General features: G+C 41.9%; 1 protein-coding gene across 5 annotated transcripts in view; it reads left to right on the forward strand.

Annotated features, from left to right (window-relative positions):
* Positions 1 to 2,367: 2,367 nt before the first annotated feature.
* The window catches only part of CSNK1A1 (casein kinase 1 alpha 1), a gene marked incomplete at its 3' end in the record, with an annotated part of 36,030 nt that continues 21,341 nt past the window's right edge, over positions 2,368 to 17,056 (forward strand). For 3 of the 5 annotated variants that reach the window (XM_084535554.1, XM_084535556.1, XM_084535555.1), the window contains exons 1-3: positions 2,368 to 2,839; positions 3,557 to 3,663; positions 15,792 to 15,918. In XM_084535554.1, coding sequence (XP_084391680.1) covers positions 2,717 to 2,839; positions 3,557 to 3,663; positions 15,792 to 15,918 — 357 coding nt within the window. In that variant the 5' untranslated portion in view covers positions 2,368 to 2,716. The remainder of the gene's footprint in view (positions 2,840 to 3,556; positions 3,664 to 15,791; positions 15,919 to 17,056) is intronic. The other 2 variants (XM_084535557.1, XM_084535558.1) reach the window with 1 other exon arrangement.

Raw genomic sequence — 17,056 nt, forward strand, 5'->3', positions numbered from 1 at the left:
GCGTCATACGGTGGGATGCTGGCCCCAGGGCTCTCCAGCTTTTCCTTCACCTGCCCGATAGACGTCAGGAGCTGCCAGGGCGGGCGGGGGGCTGGAGGCTTTCCCCACACTACTGGTCCCAGAGCAGAAGGGTGTTCCCAGGCACCTTCCTTGCTCTGGCCAGGGGTGATGGAGCTGCAGCTGGGCTGGTAAGTCTTTCTTCTCCTCTGTATCCTGGTGTTACTCTGCTTTATACTGGCTGACTTCTCCCATCTCTACATATCCTCCAGCCTGTCCTGCAGCCCTTCCCAAATTGCCTAGACTGATCTGCTTTTCAATCCCACAGTTCCTAACATGACCATGGGGCCCATTAGGGAATGTACGTTAAGAATGACCAAGAAAAAAATATCAAATGATGATTGCTGGTCTCTTTCTTTCTCTTTTCCTTTCTGTGTTTTTTTTTTTTTTTTTTTTTTTTTTTTTTGTTGTTGTTTTTTTTTTTTTTTGTTTTGTTTTGTTTTGTTTTGTTTTGTTTTGTTTTGTTTTGTTTTGTTTTGTTTTTTTTTCATTGCAGACGTTTGGGAGATGATGAGCGCCTGGACATTTATTTTTGTACTGAGCTCAGCTCGGCCAGTCCCCATGCTGTGTGATATATGTCCCCAGGCCCCGACACCGTCCCCTGGAGGCAGAGATGTCCCCCGTAAGTCAGGAGGTGGCAGCATTGCATAGCCCAGGAGATGCTGCACTCCTGCATACCCACGCATAGTCTCGTTACTGCCCAGGAGCTGCAGGCCTGTTTTTCCAGCTCCCCCAGAGGTACGTGACTCAAGCCAAACGCTTCCAGACTGCTCAAATCCCACCCAGAGCAACCATTCAAAACAACCAAACCCCGAAGGCCTCTAAGTGCACATCAGTCCTGAGCTGTTTGCAAATCACGATGAACAGTAATATGAGGGCAGCTGAGGACACAAAGGCTCTGTATTTACAAATGAGCTTGATGTTTAAATATACCTCATTTGCCCTTGAAACTCCAGCCCCCTTAAGTGCTGAGCTCCTCCGCACAAAATCCACATTCCCGTTGAGTGACAAGAGTGCAGATATTCTTACTTGTACAAACGCTCCATTACAGCGTCGAGGTGGGAACAAGTTGGAGGCTAGCTTGCTCTCTCAACATCGCTTTCATTCTGGTACAGTGTGAGCTGATTTGGACTCTTCTGCATTTTATTTTTATTAAAGAGACAGAGGGACTTGTAGAAAAAAAAAAAGGGTCTAAATTCTCTGAAACACAACAGGAATTTGGAGCTTTGATTTGCAGTGCAGGGCATTACTGCTTGCCAGTTTTCCCTCTCCTTTCTTCCTGGTCTCTCACCATGGAGTCATCCTGTAGCTAAGCGAGTCCACTACAGGAAGAAACACAGGCAAGTCACAGACTTCCCTCACTGGGTAACAGCCACATGTACATGACCCAGACTTTTTTGCACTTGTGCAGACAGAAAGTGCTTGTACCACAGTAACTTTACCAAGTTAGAAAGCAATATGGTGAGTGCAATAAAAGCCTCTGTCACCATGTAGATGCTGTTATGCTAAGAGGACGCCTCTATCTTTGTATGAACAGCTTCCTACCGATACAGCAGTGTCCTAACCTGGACCTCTTCATCTCAATTTTATTAAGTGTTAGCTATTTAAAACCATCTGTGCATAGACAAGTCTTAAAATAAAACCTTTTGTTATTCACACGGCTCCAAGTGCACCAGGAGAGCTGGAAAGCAGTTTCTCTGAATGCCCCCTTTACAAGAAGATATCCTGAGTAGACATTCCATCTATACATAAGCTACATTACTGTAGGAGCTTTATCTTTCCTGAGGACTGAATCATTTCCCAAATGTAGGCTTGCACAGCAGAAGACGCTGCTCTGATAGGGAGTGACGATGAGTCACTGGGAATTCACAGTTTTGTGTTCCTGCAAAGGAAAAACAGCGCTGAGCCAGAGGACAAGGGAAGAGAGCTCAGTTTTGACAGTCAGCAAGAAGCAGGGGCTGCCTGTGCCAGAAGCCACGCGAAGCTGACACCTGAAGGCAGGGACCACAGGTGGTAGCCTTGCCAGCTGACCATGCCCCCTGCCTTGTGTGGACCCCCAGCACACCGCCCGCTCTCCCTGCCGGCGCCTGCCCCTTTAAGGCCGAGTGAGGGCAGGTCGCCAGCCGCCCTTCCCCTTCCGCCCTCCCTCCGGCACGTCGCTCATTGGCCGTGCGCCCGCAGGCGCGGCGCCAGGCTCCTCCCCCTCCCCGCCTCCCTCCCTCCTCCCCCCCCGCCCCCTCGGCGCACGCGCGCGGGGAGGGGAGGCGGGGGGCGCGCCCCGCCCCACTCCCAGCGTGCCCCGCGCGGTGAAGAAGCAGCGGCCGCGGGCCGGGGGCATTTTGTGTCCGCGCGAGCGGCGGCTGCGAGACAAGATGGCGGCGGCCGTGCCCGAGTGACGGGGCCGGCGGCGGCCGGGAGCCAGCGGGCCTCGCGCGCGCCTTCCCCTCCCCTCCCTCCCTCCGCCGTGCCCGAGCGGCCCGCGCGGCGCCTCTCGTCTCGCTGGGGGCCCGGCAGCAGGGCAGAGCCGCCCCAGGGGGCGCCCGCCCGGCCGGAGCTGAGCGGCGGGGCCCGGCGGGCCTCGCTGTCCCCGCCGCGCCTCAGCCCGGCCCCTCCTCGCGCCCTCCCCCGCCCCGGGCCGGCCTCGGCCGCCCCTTTCGCCATGGCGAGCAGCAGCGGCTCCAAGGCCGAATTCATCGTCGGGGGCAAGTACAAGCTGGTGCGGAAGATCGGCTCGGGCTCCTTCGGGGACATCTACTTGGCCATCAACATCACCAACGGGGAGGTAAGGGCGGCACGCGCCCCTCGACCCGTTCGGAGCCCGGCGCTGCCCTCCCCGAAGCCGGGTGTTGGTTCCTTCCCCCCCCCCCCCCCCCCCCCGTCGCCGTCTCCGGGCCGGGGGTTCTTCCCCAGCCGGCCGTGGTGCCCCCCCCCCCCCCCCCCCCCCCCCCAGCGCCTGCCTGGTAAGTGGTAGGGAGAAGATCGCCATTGTGGGGGAACGTACTTTGTCTCTTACCAGCGGCTGGAGGAGGCTGCCACCGATCGTCTCTGTCCTTTTGCTGTGCTGGGGAACGCTGTATCTCACATTTATCAACGGTAATAGAAACAAAGAAGATCCCTTGTTTCTTCAGTTCATTTTTACCCTTTTTTTTTTTTTTTTTTTTTGCCTTTCCCCCCCCCCCCCCCTTACCGCTCTGAGCTGTAAAGAAGAAACACCCGTGTATGTTCTTCGTCACTTATATGGATCTGAAGACATAACATTTCCAGCTCAATTTCATGACCTGGGATGGATGTTTGTGCACAAATCATCACGATGAGGATTTTATTTAAAAAGACAACAAAGTGCGGGACATTGACCACCAAAAGCTTAAAAAATTCCACCTCAGAGCAATTGCAGCAGGGCTGTGCAGGGAATATTGAAGTTTGGTGTTCCTTAAACCCCAGTGGCAAGGCTGTGCTTGGTGGATACTCTACTCTGATTCCTTGTTCCTTCTCACTGCAGGAAGTTGCTGTGAAGTTGGAGTCTCAGAAGGCTAGGCATCCCCAGCTGCTGTATGAAAGCAAACTATACAAGATTCTGCAAGGAGGAGTTGGCATTCCACATATACGGTAGGAGTCAGTTTGTGTATGTCAGTACGGTGACTTTCCTTTAATGTTAGTAGGAGGTAGGACACCACCATTAAGAGACTTAATCTGGGATGTGTCGAACTGTTAAAAAAAATGCTTCATTTGAAGATTAACAACTAGTTACGTATATTTGTAAGCCCCCCCCCGACTCCTGGCTGTCTTTTCTTTTGCTTAAATACTGTGCTGTGAAAGTGAGATCTGCAGCAGCTCCTGAGCTATGAAAAAATCTTACAGTAACTAGAATAAAGTGTGAGATTGTTATGATGAGAGTCAGCATTTTTGATGAGTTTGAGAGTTTGGAGCTGGTACTGGAAATGGCTGCTTTCTTTTGTTGTTTTTTTTTTTTTTTTGTTCCAACATGTCTTCCTCCTCCGCTCAGAAAATGGCGGATGGATGTGATTAACCCTCCCCCTTCTCCTGTTGGGACAAGGGACGTGCTCAGGCATGTATCCTTTCCTTTCATAGTTACGTGCTGCAAGGCTTGAGACTGCAGAGAACCTCAACCAGAAATGAAATGGCAGCCCCTTTCTGTTACCCGCAACAGATGCGTCACCACGATTTCAGTACAGTTAAAGTGCCAAGATTAATCCCTCACAGTTGCTTGTTATGCAGCTTCCTTGTTTCATACCCTGTTTGAAACTTTCAGGAGTTTTAAATAATTTCCTCATTAAAAGTAAATTACTGCTGTTTTGGTAAAACAGACTCCAGGAGGAGTCATTTCTCAGAGATTATTGGGGTCTTACACTGGGCAGTTTCAACTATTGAATCTATTCATTGAATAGACAAATTGAAACTTCAGTTTTCTCTAGAAACACTCTAAGACCTTTTTTTTGAAGTTTGTTACTCACTTTAAATAGTTATTTCTAATGCTTGCAGTATGGTATAAAGGGATTTGGTGGCTTGAGCTACAAAACCAGCTCCACTTTAGTTTCTGGGTCAAACTGTGGATTCCATTTAGTCTCTTAACCCTTCTTTCACTTTTTTACATGTGCATCAATGTAGCAGCCTGTACATACTGTAAGGACACAATGATTTACGGATTTTAGACTGCATTAATTTTAACAAAAAGCTATAAATGTCTGCATTTCTGAGGTTGATAGCTCCCCTGACCCTGTAAACACAGCTGACTGTAGACCTGAATGTGTGCTGGAGCTCTATAGCCAAGGAGACAGTGTTGTCTTGGCCACCTGTCCTCTCCATTCATGACAACCTTCTGCAAGAATAGAATAAACAAGCCTGTATGAAACTGAACAGTTGTAGTTTAAACAGAGTTGCTTAAGTGAAAACAGATGTGTTTTTTTATTTAGACTACCCCCTTTTCTTCAAATGGGTACAAATGTTTTTTTTCAGAACTGAAAGAATAGAAATTGCGTATTGGAAAGTCATGACAGTGTAGTGGCATGCTAAAACAAGGATACCTGGGAAAACAGCCAATGTAAGTGGGTATCTGGTGTTTCATCACAAAACTGGAAGAGCAAGCGAGCTTAAGCTTATTTTTTTTTTTTTTTTTTGAGGGATGGGGAAAAAAAAGACTTTGATGCCATAATGAGGCTTAAAGTTTCAATTTTTTTCAACTTTTCCCATGTAGCAGGAGTGAGCTGCTCTTAAAAGTAAGCTATTTGGTTTGGTTAAAATGCCCCATGAGAGCATTTTATTTCAAAGGGAGATACCAGAAGTCATCTTGTGTGTTGAGAAACTTGTTTCTAGTTTCATTTAAAGCAGTCATCTTGTAAATTTTCTTTCCTCTGTATTTGATGTACTTTTATAAGGCTTAACTTTTTTTGTATAACCAGTAACTCTTGATTAAAAGTCTCATCACCACAGAGGAACTTTATTTAACACATTTTTTTTCCCAGTCCCAGAAAAATGAGACTATTACAATCTGGGTAAGAATTGTCAACGGAGTCCATACTCATAGATTCTTATTAGACATAGATTCTTATTGTCCTAGAGGTCTGTGATCTATTTGATAATATCAGGGAGTCCTAAAGATTTTTGCATTCAGGTTCTCACAGTGTTAATTGTAGGAGGCTTTTTGTAGAAAAGTGTTCTTCGAAAACTCTTGGAAATCTTTTTAATGTTCAGAAGCAGCAGTAATTTTAAATTTATGTATTAGATGTTGCTTGACAGATTCTTTGATTATGCTTCTGTTACTTGTTGTCTTGCTGTATGATATCTGGCAATGCTTGAAGAAATCTAAAACAGGATTTTTGTGTTTTAATCTTCTTCAAGACGAAGTTGAGCAAAATACCCTGTGCAGTTCTTCTGACAAACATTGAAACATGAGATGTTCAGTAGAATTCATGGTGCTCTGAATCGAGGGGGGAGGACTTGCCTTATGAAATGAGATGCATCACTGAGGTGCTTAACAAAGACTAGGACCAAAGTCAAATTGCTGTGCGTATTGTTCCAGACAACTCAAGCTTTTCTGACGTGTTTCTGGCAACAGCGAAGCTGGGAGAACATATGAGTTTGTACTTAGGTCACTTTGCGTGTGTAATTGATAAAACTCATTCTGCCACTGTCTTATAATGATATGCTGTCCAGTTGGAATAAGCTGTTCTTGGCTCAGTATATTGAGAAAGATGAATCAAGTTGAAGAAAATTCTTTCAGTAAGTTTGTTAAAATTTCTGTAACTTGATGCCTTTAAGCAACAGCAGCATAAATAGAGCATTTAATAGAAAACCTAGGAATCGTTCCTAACTTGTTGTCATTCTGTATAAACTGGGCTCAATAGCATTTTTTAGTACTTCTGTGGGATTAACTGTGAGCTTGCTTTCACTTGTGGAGAGAGGTGTTGCTACTTGCACTGCAACAATGTGTTGTTTGCACATAATGTAGCAGAAACTGAGAATGTGTTATATTCTATGGATGTTCTGCACACCTTTACATTCAGAAGAGGATCTTTGACTTTGCTCTTTCTTCTTTTCTGAAAGAGTAGGGAAGGTTCTGAACTTCTCTGAAGTTTCACAAAACCTTACAAACTTAGTGGTAAGGTTTTGATTCACAAATTTTGGTTGTATTAATGTCATTTTTGACAAGAGGCTCTTGAACCAAGCTTAACATCTAACAATCTGATCTGCCTTTAGGACACAATGCAAAGTCTGCAATATTCTGGTAGGCTTATTCTCATTGTTCTCAGCCATCAGCTCCCCCCCATCCCCCCCCCGCCCTCTTTTTCAGTAGTGTTTTTATCTGTAATCTTCTTGTTAACCAGACACAGATCCTATTAGTTTGGAATATCTGCCTTTATTATGAAGCAAGGTGTATTTGAGTTCAGAATATTTTGTTTATAGTGTAAATCTGTTAAAGCAGACTTTAAGAGTAATTGTTTGAATGATCTATGTCAGCCCCTCTTGATTTTTGCCATTTCTGGTAATTACCAACTATTGTTTGTGTCTGTTATGAAGATTATCTTTAGGTACTCTTTCTTTTATTTTAAAAGAAAAATGGACTTCAGATTTTTTTCCTGATAACATATTGGGATAACTTGTTGCCTACTTACCATTCACTTCTAGTGGAATGCTGGATCCATCTGCACCTATTGATGAGGTATTGGAATTATTTTGCTTAAGAGCAGACAAGGCTGAAGAGATACAGTACTCAGTTTTATGTGTGGCTAATTAAGGTGATACTTGTTTTTAAGCTTACAAATTATTAAATTCAAAATGTATTGACTTAATTTTTCTTGCAACCTGAACAAGTAAATTCCTACTCTTTAAGTTCTTACAAAATATTTTGAAGTGGGGAAACTGAATAATTGAATATTGTCACCTATGTATTGCTACATAATCTACTAAATAGCATGTAGCATGTTAAAAGTTGCAGGTCTAAAAAAAGTCTGTAAAAGCATCTAAAAGTTTTGCTCTTACTGGTAACTTTCTGCCATGTTGCTGGATAGTCTGTTAGTAACAGACTTCACCCATATTCCATCTTCACTAAATAACACATGCAGTGGAAAAACATGGTCAAGCTTGGTAATCTTAGAGTTGTTCTTGTAACAAATTTTTCCCCAACTACTTTAAATTTTGATCTCCTTAAGCAGTGCTTAAAAAATTTGTAAATATACTCCTCTAGACCTTCATGCTGAAGGGCAACACCGTCGTGACTGAAGGACAAAGCTACTCTAGTAGTTAAGAGGAAGACTCTTGTACCGGTAGCTCAAAGTACAATCGAGAGCTGGTCTTTGAAATGAAGCCCTGATGTGTTTCTGCTGGGAGAATGGACATCTTGAAACAAACTCTTTTTTTAATGCTTTATGACTACCTAAGCTTCTGTCTTAATTGGCCTTCACTGGTCTCCTTAGGAGAGGCCAAGGGAACCCATTTTGAAAATAAACTTTTAAAAAGTTTATCTTTTTAAAAAAAAAGTTTATCTTTTAAAAAGTTATCTTTTTTTTGTAGTTTGATTTTCCTCTAGTCTTAGCTCAGCCTTTGCAGAAACAGCTGCAAAGGTATGCACTTTCAGTTCGGTGTTACTCAATTTGGAACAGATGATCAGCAGAGGTCCTACTGAAAGGGTCTGTTTTCCTCAGCAATTCCTGTAGATTAATGGCTTACCTTCTCAACTGAATTGAGCCTTTTGATTTCTATGGAAGAAATTTGACTTATGTTCTCCTCGCTTCCTACCAGCTGTTAATTTACTTCATTAAACAGCTAGCAAAGCAGCAAGTTGACTACTTGGAAGTATGCATGCAACATAACACTAGGCAGATGAAGTAACACTTTTGCTTGGCAGATAAGTTGCACTGGCATACTTCATATATTCATATTTTTCTCATAACTGTACAAAAAGTGGTACAGCTCTTTATTTATAGAGCCTACCTAACTTCATAACGTAGGGTGTTCTTTGCTGTTTCTTTATTTAGTACTTGGGTGGCCTAATTCATACTCACCATGGCAACTAACGTTAGGTGACATCTGTTAAATATTCCACTTCAGTATTGCTTTCATGCCATATTATGTTAAGTTAATTTATATTACTGGTTCCCACCCAGCTAACAGTTGAGAAGTGCTTTTCCAGCTTTGGGAAAGGCACACTAGAGATGTAAAATACGTGGGAATTTAGACATGAATCTTATAACCATAGATTGCCTGCCTTGTGTGTTGCTTCCGTATCTGTTAGAACTCTAAGTATATTCTGCCTGTGAAAATACTCTAGAGATCTTTCTAAAGCATTTTAATTTCTTGGATGTCTGTCCTGAGAAGTCTAGAACATGCAACCAGAAGGGATCACTTTGGGCCTGTTCCAGCTCATTTTGGTTAACATCCTGTTCTTTCTGTGAATCAGGCACAGTGTTAAAACTTCCCAGGTTAACACCCCAGGACTCATTTTGTGCTCAGAGAGAGCTTCAGTGCCTAAAGATGAATGTTATGTTTATAGGCAGTCGGGGCCCACTTATTTCTTTCTTATTCTTTTTTAATAGCCTTCTCCCTCTTTACAGCCCTCCCATATCTGTAAAGAACAGTTGTGTAACTTCCTGGCTGTGTTGCTGAGCTGCGTGAATGTGTGATTACAGGGGTCACCACCTTCCCATCCATCTCAAAGTCCTGTCCCTGTTCTGATTTGGATTTCCTTTCCTGGGTGTTGGTGACAGGGCTTTTATGTTGCTTGCCACATGAAGGAACGTCAGTGCCTTAAGCATTGATATCAATTGTCTTCCAGTTTCTGTTGAGCACCTGTACTTTTATTAGTTAGGATTGCTTATTTTTCAGTGAAGCCTGATACTGGAAACCTATGATTATAGGGAGGTCTGTGTTTTTGCTTTAATTTTATCATCTGACTAATGCCTAGTTCAGAAATTTACATAAATGACTTGGTGCTTGCAGAAGTGGAATAGAGTTCCAGAGCATTCATCAGTTTAGTGTCATTTGGTTTTCTTTTGGATCTCTGAATCATTTGTGCTTGTGAGGCCTTCCAGACTTAAATATTTGTGCTCATGTGCCTGCTGACTTGTCAAACTAATCAGTAAAGTGAATTCAGGTAATTGCAGTAGTTCTTTCCAGCTTGCTTGTTTGCTGTACCTTAATTTTGTTTTAATAGCTTTTTTTTCAATCTACCTTAATTCTTCTGGCAATCTCTACTTTGTGTCACGTGAACTATCCATTTGGGGTTTGAAAGCCAAAAGGCTGGGAAACACTGCATGGAACTGGACTGAGTAATAATAGGGTAAAATAGTATGAATGAGGAAAGCGGCAAAAGTTAATTTGGACTTCTGACATTACATTGACCTTTTTTATTGAATGCAGATATAATGGGTTTTGGATGCCTTTTCATCAATATTTTGAGAAGTTGTTGCTTAAATTCTGGAATATAAAGGTTAGAATGTACCTGTCTAAGTCTTGTCACAGAATTCCTTGCACTGAGACACCAGGAGATATTTTTTTGTCTCAAACATGAGCGTGCCTGGCTGCAGTTCTGTATGTAATTCCAGATGGCTGTGGCCTCCACTGGGCTATTTGATGATCATAGTCAACTTCACAGAAGCCTTTAGCAGAAGTTAAGTTAGTTGACAAAAACAGGTGTCTGAGGAGAGCCTTTATGAAGTTGAAACAAAAGTCCAGTTATAGCTGCTTTGATAGTAGGAAAAACTGCTTGTGACAGTGAGATTATGTTCTGGTTTTATGTATGTAATAGGCTGTAGACGTAATGAAGTTGCATTAAGCCTTCACTGCCTTCATGGTTCTAGAGTAATTGGGATTTGGGCTTTCTTTACCAATGACTAATAGCTGTACAGTTATTCAGAACTTTAGCTTGTCTAAATTTGAGTTTTAAAGCTTTTTTCATGTGAATTTCCTGAATCCGTTTATTTAGTGCTTGACCAGTTAACACAGCTTTGACGGTTATAATTACAAGACAATCAGTGTAATGGATAAAAATGCTGGATATCTAGTAAAACTGTAAAGTGGTACAGTAGACTGTAACTGGGCTTCTAATGTCCGTTTCTGAATTCTGTTAGCCCTTTGCTGACCTCTCTGCAAACTGATCTACTTCAGTTAGGCACTCTGAAGGAAAGAAATGCAAAATGTGAACAATGTTATGATGAATAAAATGTTTTATCTGTTAAAAGTTCTGTCATTGACATTATTTAGGAAACATGCAGTTGCTGAAATAGACACCAGATGACTTTTTGAAAGATGCAGCTCTGAAAACAGAATAAAATTAGGTTTGGATACATCTGATCTATATAATTTGCTACTAAGCACTAGATGTGCATCAGTACTTCACTTGCTTGTTGTGAGGTTAGTTAAGGCAACGAAAAAAGTTGGAGTAAACTTTTACTTGTCATGTGATCTGGTATAATACCACTTTACAGGATTTGGAAACTAAATAGTGTTAAACCACTGTATCACGTGACTTAGTTGTCAGGAGCTAAAACCCTAAAATTCAGGATGTTACAAAATGTTTCAACTGTATGCATGCACAGGAGCCCCCTGTCAGGCTGCTAAATGACATGATTTGGAAACTTGTTGACATGGTGAGTCTCCGTCTTCTGAATTAGACAAGTCACTGAAGTCAGATCAAGGTCGCTGTTATATCTTTAACTATGCTTTAAGCATGAGAGCTTCAGAAAGGACTTTTTTTTTTGCTGTGTTCTCACTGATTTGTAGGCTTGAACAGATAAGGCAGGGGAGAATGACAAAGCATTTCCATGCACGCAATGAGTTGGGGCACGCCTTACAGCTTGAATATGGACCGTGGTTCTGTGTCAGGCATTACTGTGTTACACTGCATGCTCAGAGATAAACTCTGAGCTCTTAATAATACTATCCTGCTAATATTTTGTGAAGCCTTCAGTAAGGTGTTCTACATCTGTTTAGCAAGCTGATAATCCATATTTTGCCTTTTTTGGCATAAGGAGGTATAGATAGACCTGTGCTACAGAATTAATATTCTCTGTTTATGCAGTATGTCCTAATGGGATGTGTTCACTGGAAATGAATTAAATGAATTTTCCTAGTCTAGGAATTACATGTCTCTTTTGAAAATTTGTGGTGTGTAACTCATACGTGGAGTCATTATCTAACCAAAGTGAACTGTCAGGTAGTTAAATCTCTTGTTCACAGAATCACACAGAATTTCTAGGTTAGAAGAGACCTCAAGATCATAGAGTCCAACCTCTGACCTAATGCTAACAGTCCCCACTGTTCTTGCTTTATAGAACTCTCCTTGCTTAAAATGTATTGCTTCTTTAACTTTAGTATGAGAGAGCAGATCATTGCTTCCAGATTTGCTTCAAAAAAGTCCATGGAGTTTGAAGAGACACTTGGAAACTGTGTTCTGAGATGCTGGTAGCATCTAGTAGTTGCTCAGGGCTTTGTATTGATTATTCCTCATTCTAGTAGTTCACTCCTAGTCCCACTGCTGATGCGGTGTTGGACCTCCTAAAGATTTCCAGTTGAGAGACTAGCATTTTTTCATAGGGGTGTCCTGAATTTGTTGCCATATTCTTTTGCACTTTACCCTCATAGTATTAAAACTTAAATGCCAAAGTGCTCGTCCAAAAGGTGCGATCGTATGCCATCCCACATTGATTATGAAAGTAAGGTATGCTTGCCAAGCTCTTAAGCATCATAATTTCCAAGGCTTCTTAGCAAGAGCCAAGACTTCTAACATTTTCACTCAGCACTGCCAGTAGTAGTAGTAGCAGCTATGAGACGCACTGCAAATGGACATGATGTAGCCGTACTTCTTAATCCCATTTTGCCTGGAAGTGTTCCAAGGGAAATGAAAACTTACTTGCAGTGTTAGCAAAGTAAATAAAGCACACGTTACTCCCATGCTTTTCACCAGTGTAAAATGGTCAGATTAAAATCTTCTCATGCATATGTGGAAGTAGGCTAAATGGATGTTGTTCAATCAACCTGAATTACTGCGCATCCCAGGCAAAGAGACCCCTATAGAGGAACCAACTGCTTCTCAAATGTTTTTGGGAACAAAAACATTTTGTCCTGGGGTAGGCTTTTCTTTCATCAGCTTCACTTTTTTTTCCTAATGCTCTAACAATTTTCTTCATTTAGTTGAAAGCTGATATACGACCTTTTGTAGTGCAGTCTCAGGCATTGAACCATTACTGCACTGACCAATTAAAATTAGCTTCTGAAACAGAGTTTCCATTTCTTCAGGAAAGTCATGTTTTATCTTTATCTGGATTTACTATATACAGTGGCAGGCTTTAGAATGCTTGGATTCAGCTTGTAATTCTTGAGACTTTTTCACAATAAAGCCAAATGTCATCGGAAAGAACAACCAGGCAGATCATCAGGTCCAGTTCATGTTGCTCTGGATGCCCCTAATGTTTCATTTTGAAATGTGACTTATGAGGTGTTTTTTTTTTTTGTTTTAAGAGAGTTTTGCCAAAACTACTCAGCAGTTTGCATAGATGACTTTGGTAGGAACCAAGAAGTAGGCATATTGAGCACTTCCTGAAATAAAGCTGGCATACAGTTGAATAAGAGAGATGGTTGACAAAAGCTCATATTGAATTTCTACATTGTATATTTAAAATACTGGTTGTGGTTGCTTTTGCTGTTAAAACTGGTTTCTAATAACTGTTGAAAGTGCCTACCTAGGCAAGTCTTTTCAGCTCCTAAGGGTACAAGATTCATGGCTTGGTGTCAGATTCCAGTGCAAATAGTGCCCTTCTTACAAGTCAAGTATTTTATCAAGTAATACTACATACTGTGCTTTTCCAGTTGAGTCAATTTAAGTTTTTTGTGTATCATAACTTCAATGAATTTTAGAAGGCAAAATACTTACAGTATTGCTATCATTGATTTGCCAGAGGAAGATGTTTTATTGGCACTTAATTGGAATGACAACTTTAAAACCTATAGTTTCTGTATCACCTCCTTATGTAGGGAATGAAACTTGTCCTATACTGACCTGTTACACAATGACTGTGGTCCACGACCCACATATAATAACTTCATAATGCATTGTTATAAACCTGAAAGTGCATGTTTCCACCAGCATCCTGACACTGGGGAAGGTACAGCTAGTAGTTCCTGAACCAAATGTGAATATTGAATCTGTTCTTTGCATCCTGCAAATATTTTAGTTTAACCTGACAAAGCTTGGAATCCTTTGTGAGAGTGCCAAGGAATTTGTCAGCTTTATCAGTAGTAACAGTCTTCCAGACAACTGTGCATTAGTCTCCCGCAGTCATGGTTTAAAGTGGAAGTAAAGTGTCTGTATGGCTATTTCAGGCCCCAGCTACCATTGGGCTTGGAGTGAAGTTTGGTATATTTTTTTTCTTTACCTTCACTCTATTGCTCTGGAGTATCTTGGTGTATCGGCTGCATCAATATTGATAGAAATTGAATCTCTTCCAGAAGACAGCTAGTCACTACCTCATCCATAGACTGCTTGTACGAGGTCCTTGTCCTACGGACTCTGCCATCAAAGGCAAAATGCAGCTTTCTGAACAATAAGGTGTTAAATCTTTGCAGTGATGTACTAGTACTTAGCACAGCTTCTGTAATAGTATTTCTCATGCATGCCTCCCACTTAACAATAGGTATCTGGAATGTGCGGAAGGGCATTAGAGGAGAATATTCAGGTTCAGTGCCAACTTCAAGTATGGGAGTTCACAGCTGAGACTTGCAGAAGTAAAGGGTCTTCTCATACAGCTTGGGAGGTGAAGTGATGCTTCCTCAGCTGCACATAAAGCGAGACAGTGCTATGATGGGAATGCCAGATGTGGACTGGAAGGAAAACTATGCATGGAAAGCTTTCTGCTCATCCTCAGTGTTGTTAAACCTAACTTTTTACACCAAGTTGACATACCAGGCATTTAAGGGTTGATCCCATGGTCTGTTTGGCTGTGGTTGAAGGTATATATCTACATCTGTATCTTTCATTTTATGACACTTAAATGTTTTTACCTGTATAATGAAAACCTAGTGAAGAGCCTTTATCTACTTAATAGTGTAGTAGAGCTTGATTGATATTTATTTAATTTGATTGAATGAATTAGGAGGTAGAAAGAATTAACTGCGTGAACTCCTTTGGTATGCTGCAGAGATGTCCTACCTGAAAGCAAAGCCTAAAGCAATTAGCACTATTTCTGTGAAATTAAATAATACAGGAAACTAATAGGACTGTAAGGTGTTCTTTAGATTTCAGTTCAGCTACATACTGATACCTCAGTATATTGACATGTGGTGGCTTCTGCTTTGGTTGTTAATTCTGCTGTTTTGGTTGTTGCTAAACAACAACAGTGATGTTTCCACTTCAGAGAAACTTAAATGTGAACACGTACAGTTCTTATTTTATCTTCTGTTTTGTACTCAAACTTCACTTCCAGGAAAAATGAGAGAGAATCCTAGTTTTTAGCTAGCTTTCTAGACTGTGACAGGGCACTGCTGGCTCATGCTCAGCAAAGAGGGCTAGTGATACCCTGGGCTGCATGAGGAGTGTTGCCAGCAGGTCAGGGGAGGTGCTCCTTCTGCTCTGCTCAGCACTTCTGGAGTGGTGTGGCCACTTCTGGGCTCTTCAGAGTAATGGAGACATGGATATACTAAACAATCCAGCAAGCAGCTGCTAAGGTGGTTAAGGGGACTGGAGCATCTTTCATGAAAAGCTGTCTGGACACGGATCTGGGCAGCTGGCTCTGGGTGGCCCTGCTTAAATAGGAGGCTGGGCAAGATGACCTCCAGAAGTACCTTCCATCCTCAGTCATTCTGTGGCTCAGTTTGCTGCCTGTTTTGTTGAATATTACCCTATTAAAGGAGGTGAAGCAGGGAAAGCATTTCCTACTATAGCAACTAGAAATTAAACTGCTTAGGTGCTGAGTTGAGTTAGTTCTCTGACTAAAGTTAACCATTGTACTGATAGCTGTCTTAGAGTTGATGGCAGGAGGAGCTCATGCAGGTGACAGCTAAGCCCAGAGAGCTTGGAAGCAATAAGATACATGTTACAGAATCAAGTTACTTCTCCTAGAACGTTGTTCTACAAGCATATCCATTTTGAGGGCGATCACTTGATCACTTCTGTATGTTCAAAAGTATAACTTAATCTAATTGATGCCTGTCTCACCAATGCTTACTGATGACTGAGATTCAAATTTGTACAGTTCATGCTAACACCGAATAAATTTTTGTTGCAGGTGGTATGGTCAAGAAAAGGATTACAATGTTCTAGTTATGGATCTTCTTGGTCCCAGCCTTGAAGACCTTTTCAACTTCTGTTCTCGCAGGTTTACGATGAAAACAGTACTTATGCTAGCAGACCAGGTATGTGCAAACCTTACTGTGACAAAGTTAAAAACCCTGAATTATTTTGTGCAATGTGGTTCTCTTTCAGTTGGTTAAATGTGTTGAGCAGTGTTCTACATGGCTAAACAAACACTGGACCTCTGTAGGAACAAAGTAATGTTAGGCTTCTCTGTGCTCTGGCCTACAAAATGAACCTATAGTGGGAGTGTGATGGAGATACCAACTCCCTGATGCTATGGATCCAAGAAATGCTGTTTTAAAGGGATCTCAGAAGTATAGTTTTAAACTATGCAGGCAAATAAGAGTGAATTAGTTGCCAGTAGGAGGTCTGAAGCAGCCTGTCCTTAGGCATGGTCTGATTCAATAAGAAGTAGTTGTTGGCCAGCTGTGTTGACAGGTGGACAATGTGCAAGACTAAGGGTCTGTTCTCATTGAATTTCACTGTGCTCCCAAGCTCCTGTAATTCCTAGTACCAGACCATGAGCTAGTAAATACTGGTTTGGTCTTTGTTGCGTTTAAGAAGGTTCATTGTTGAGATGCCACCTCAAACCTAACGAAGGCCTTGCAGGTTTGTTAATTAAGACATCAGGAGTGCCTATCAGTTTAAATGCAAAATACCAATTGCTAGAAAAAGACTTTGTCATGATACCATGTATGGTATTTGACATAGCTATATGCTGAATAGCAAGCAGCTTGATTGTACAGTTACTTGAAGGCAGTAAGGGATTCATGAGTCAAATTTTCAGTGGTAGTTTAAATTTCATCTAATATTATTTAATTGATGTTAGTACCAAGTTGTCACTTGGCCAGATGCTTGTAGCAACCCAGGCTCATGGCCAGGGAAGCTCACAGCAGTTGTATGGAGACAAGGTCAGCTGCCCTTTTTCTCAGCTGCTTTAAATGACTAGTGTGCTTGCTCTAGAAAGAAGCATTTGCCCGCTTGCTTAGCTAGAGTCAGGATGTTACAGAGATATTGGAGAATCTGGATAGGTCTTGTCTGGTATTCGTTTGTATAGTAAATGCTAATTAGTTATCTGGACAACTACATACAGCTGGAATGTAGGATGTCAGTGTATGAAGGTGGCTTTTAGGCCATAGTACAGTAGAACAGCTGCTAAGAATGTGATGTTTTAACAGTTCCACTCGCTAAAGACTG

This window comes from Aythya ferina (genome assembly GCF_964211825.1).
Source record: "Aythya ferina genome assembly, chromosome: 14".
NCBI classification, from domain to species: domain Eukaryota; kingdom Metazoa; phylum Chordata; class Aves; order Anseriformes; family Anatidae; genus Aythya; species Aythya ferina.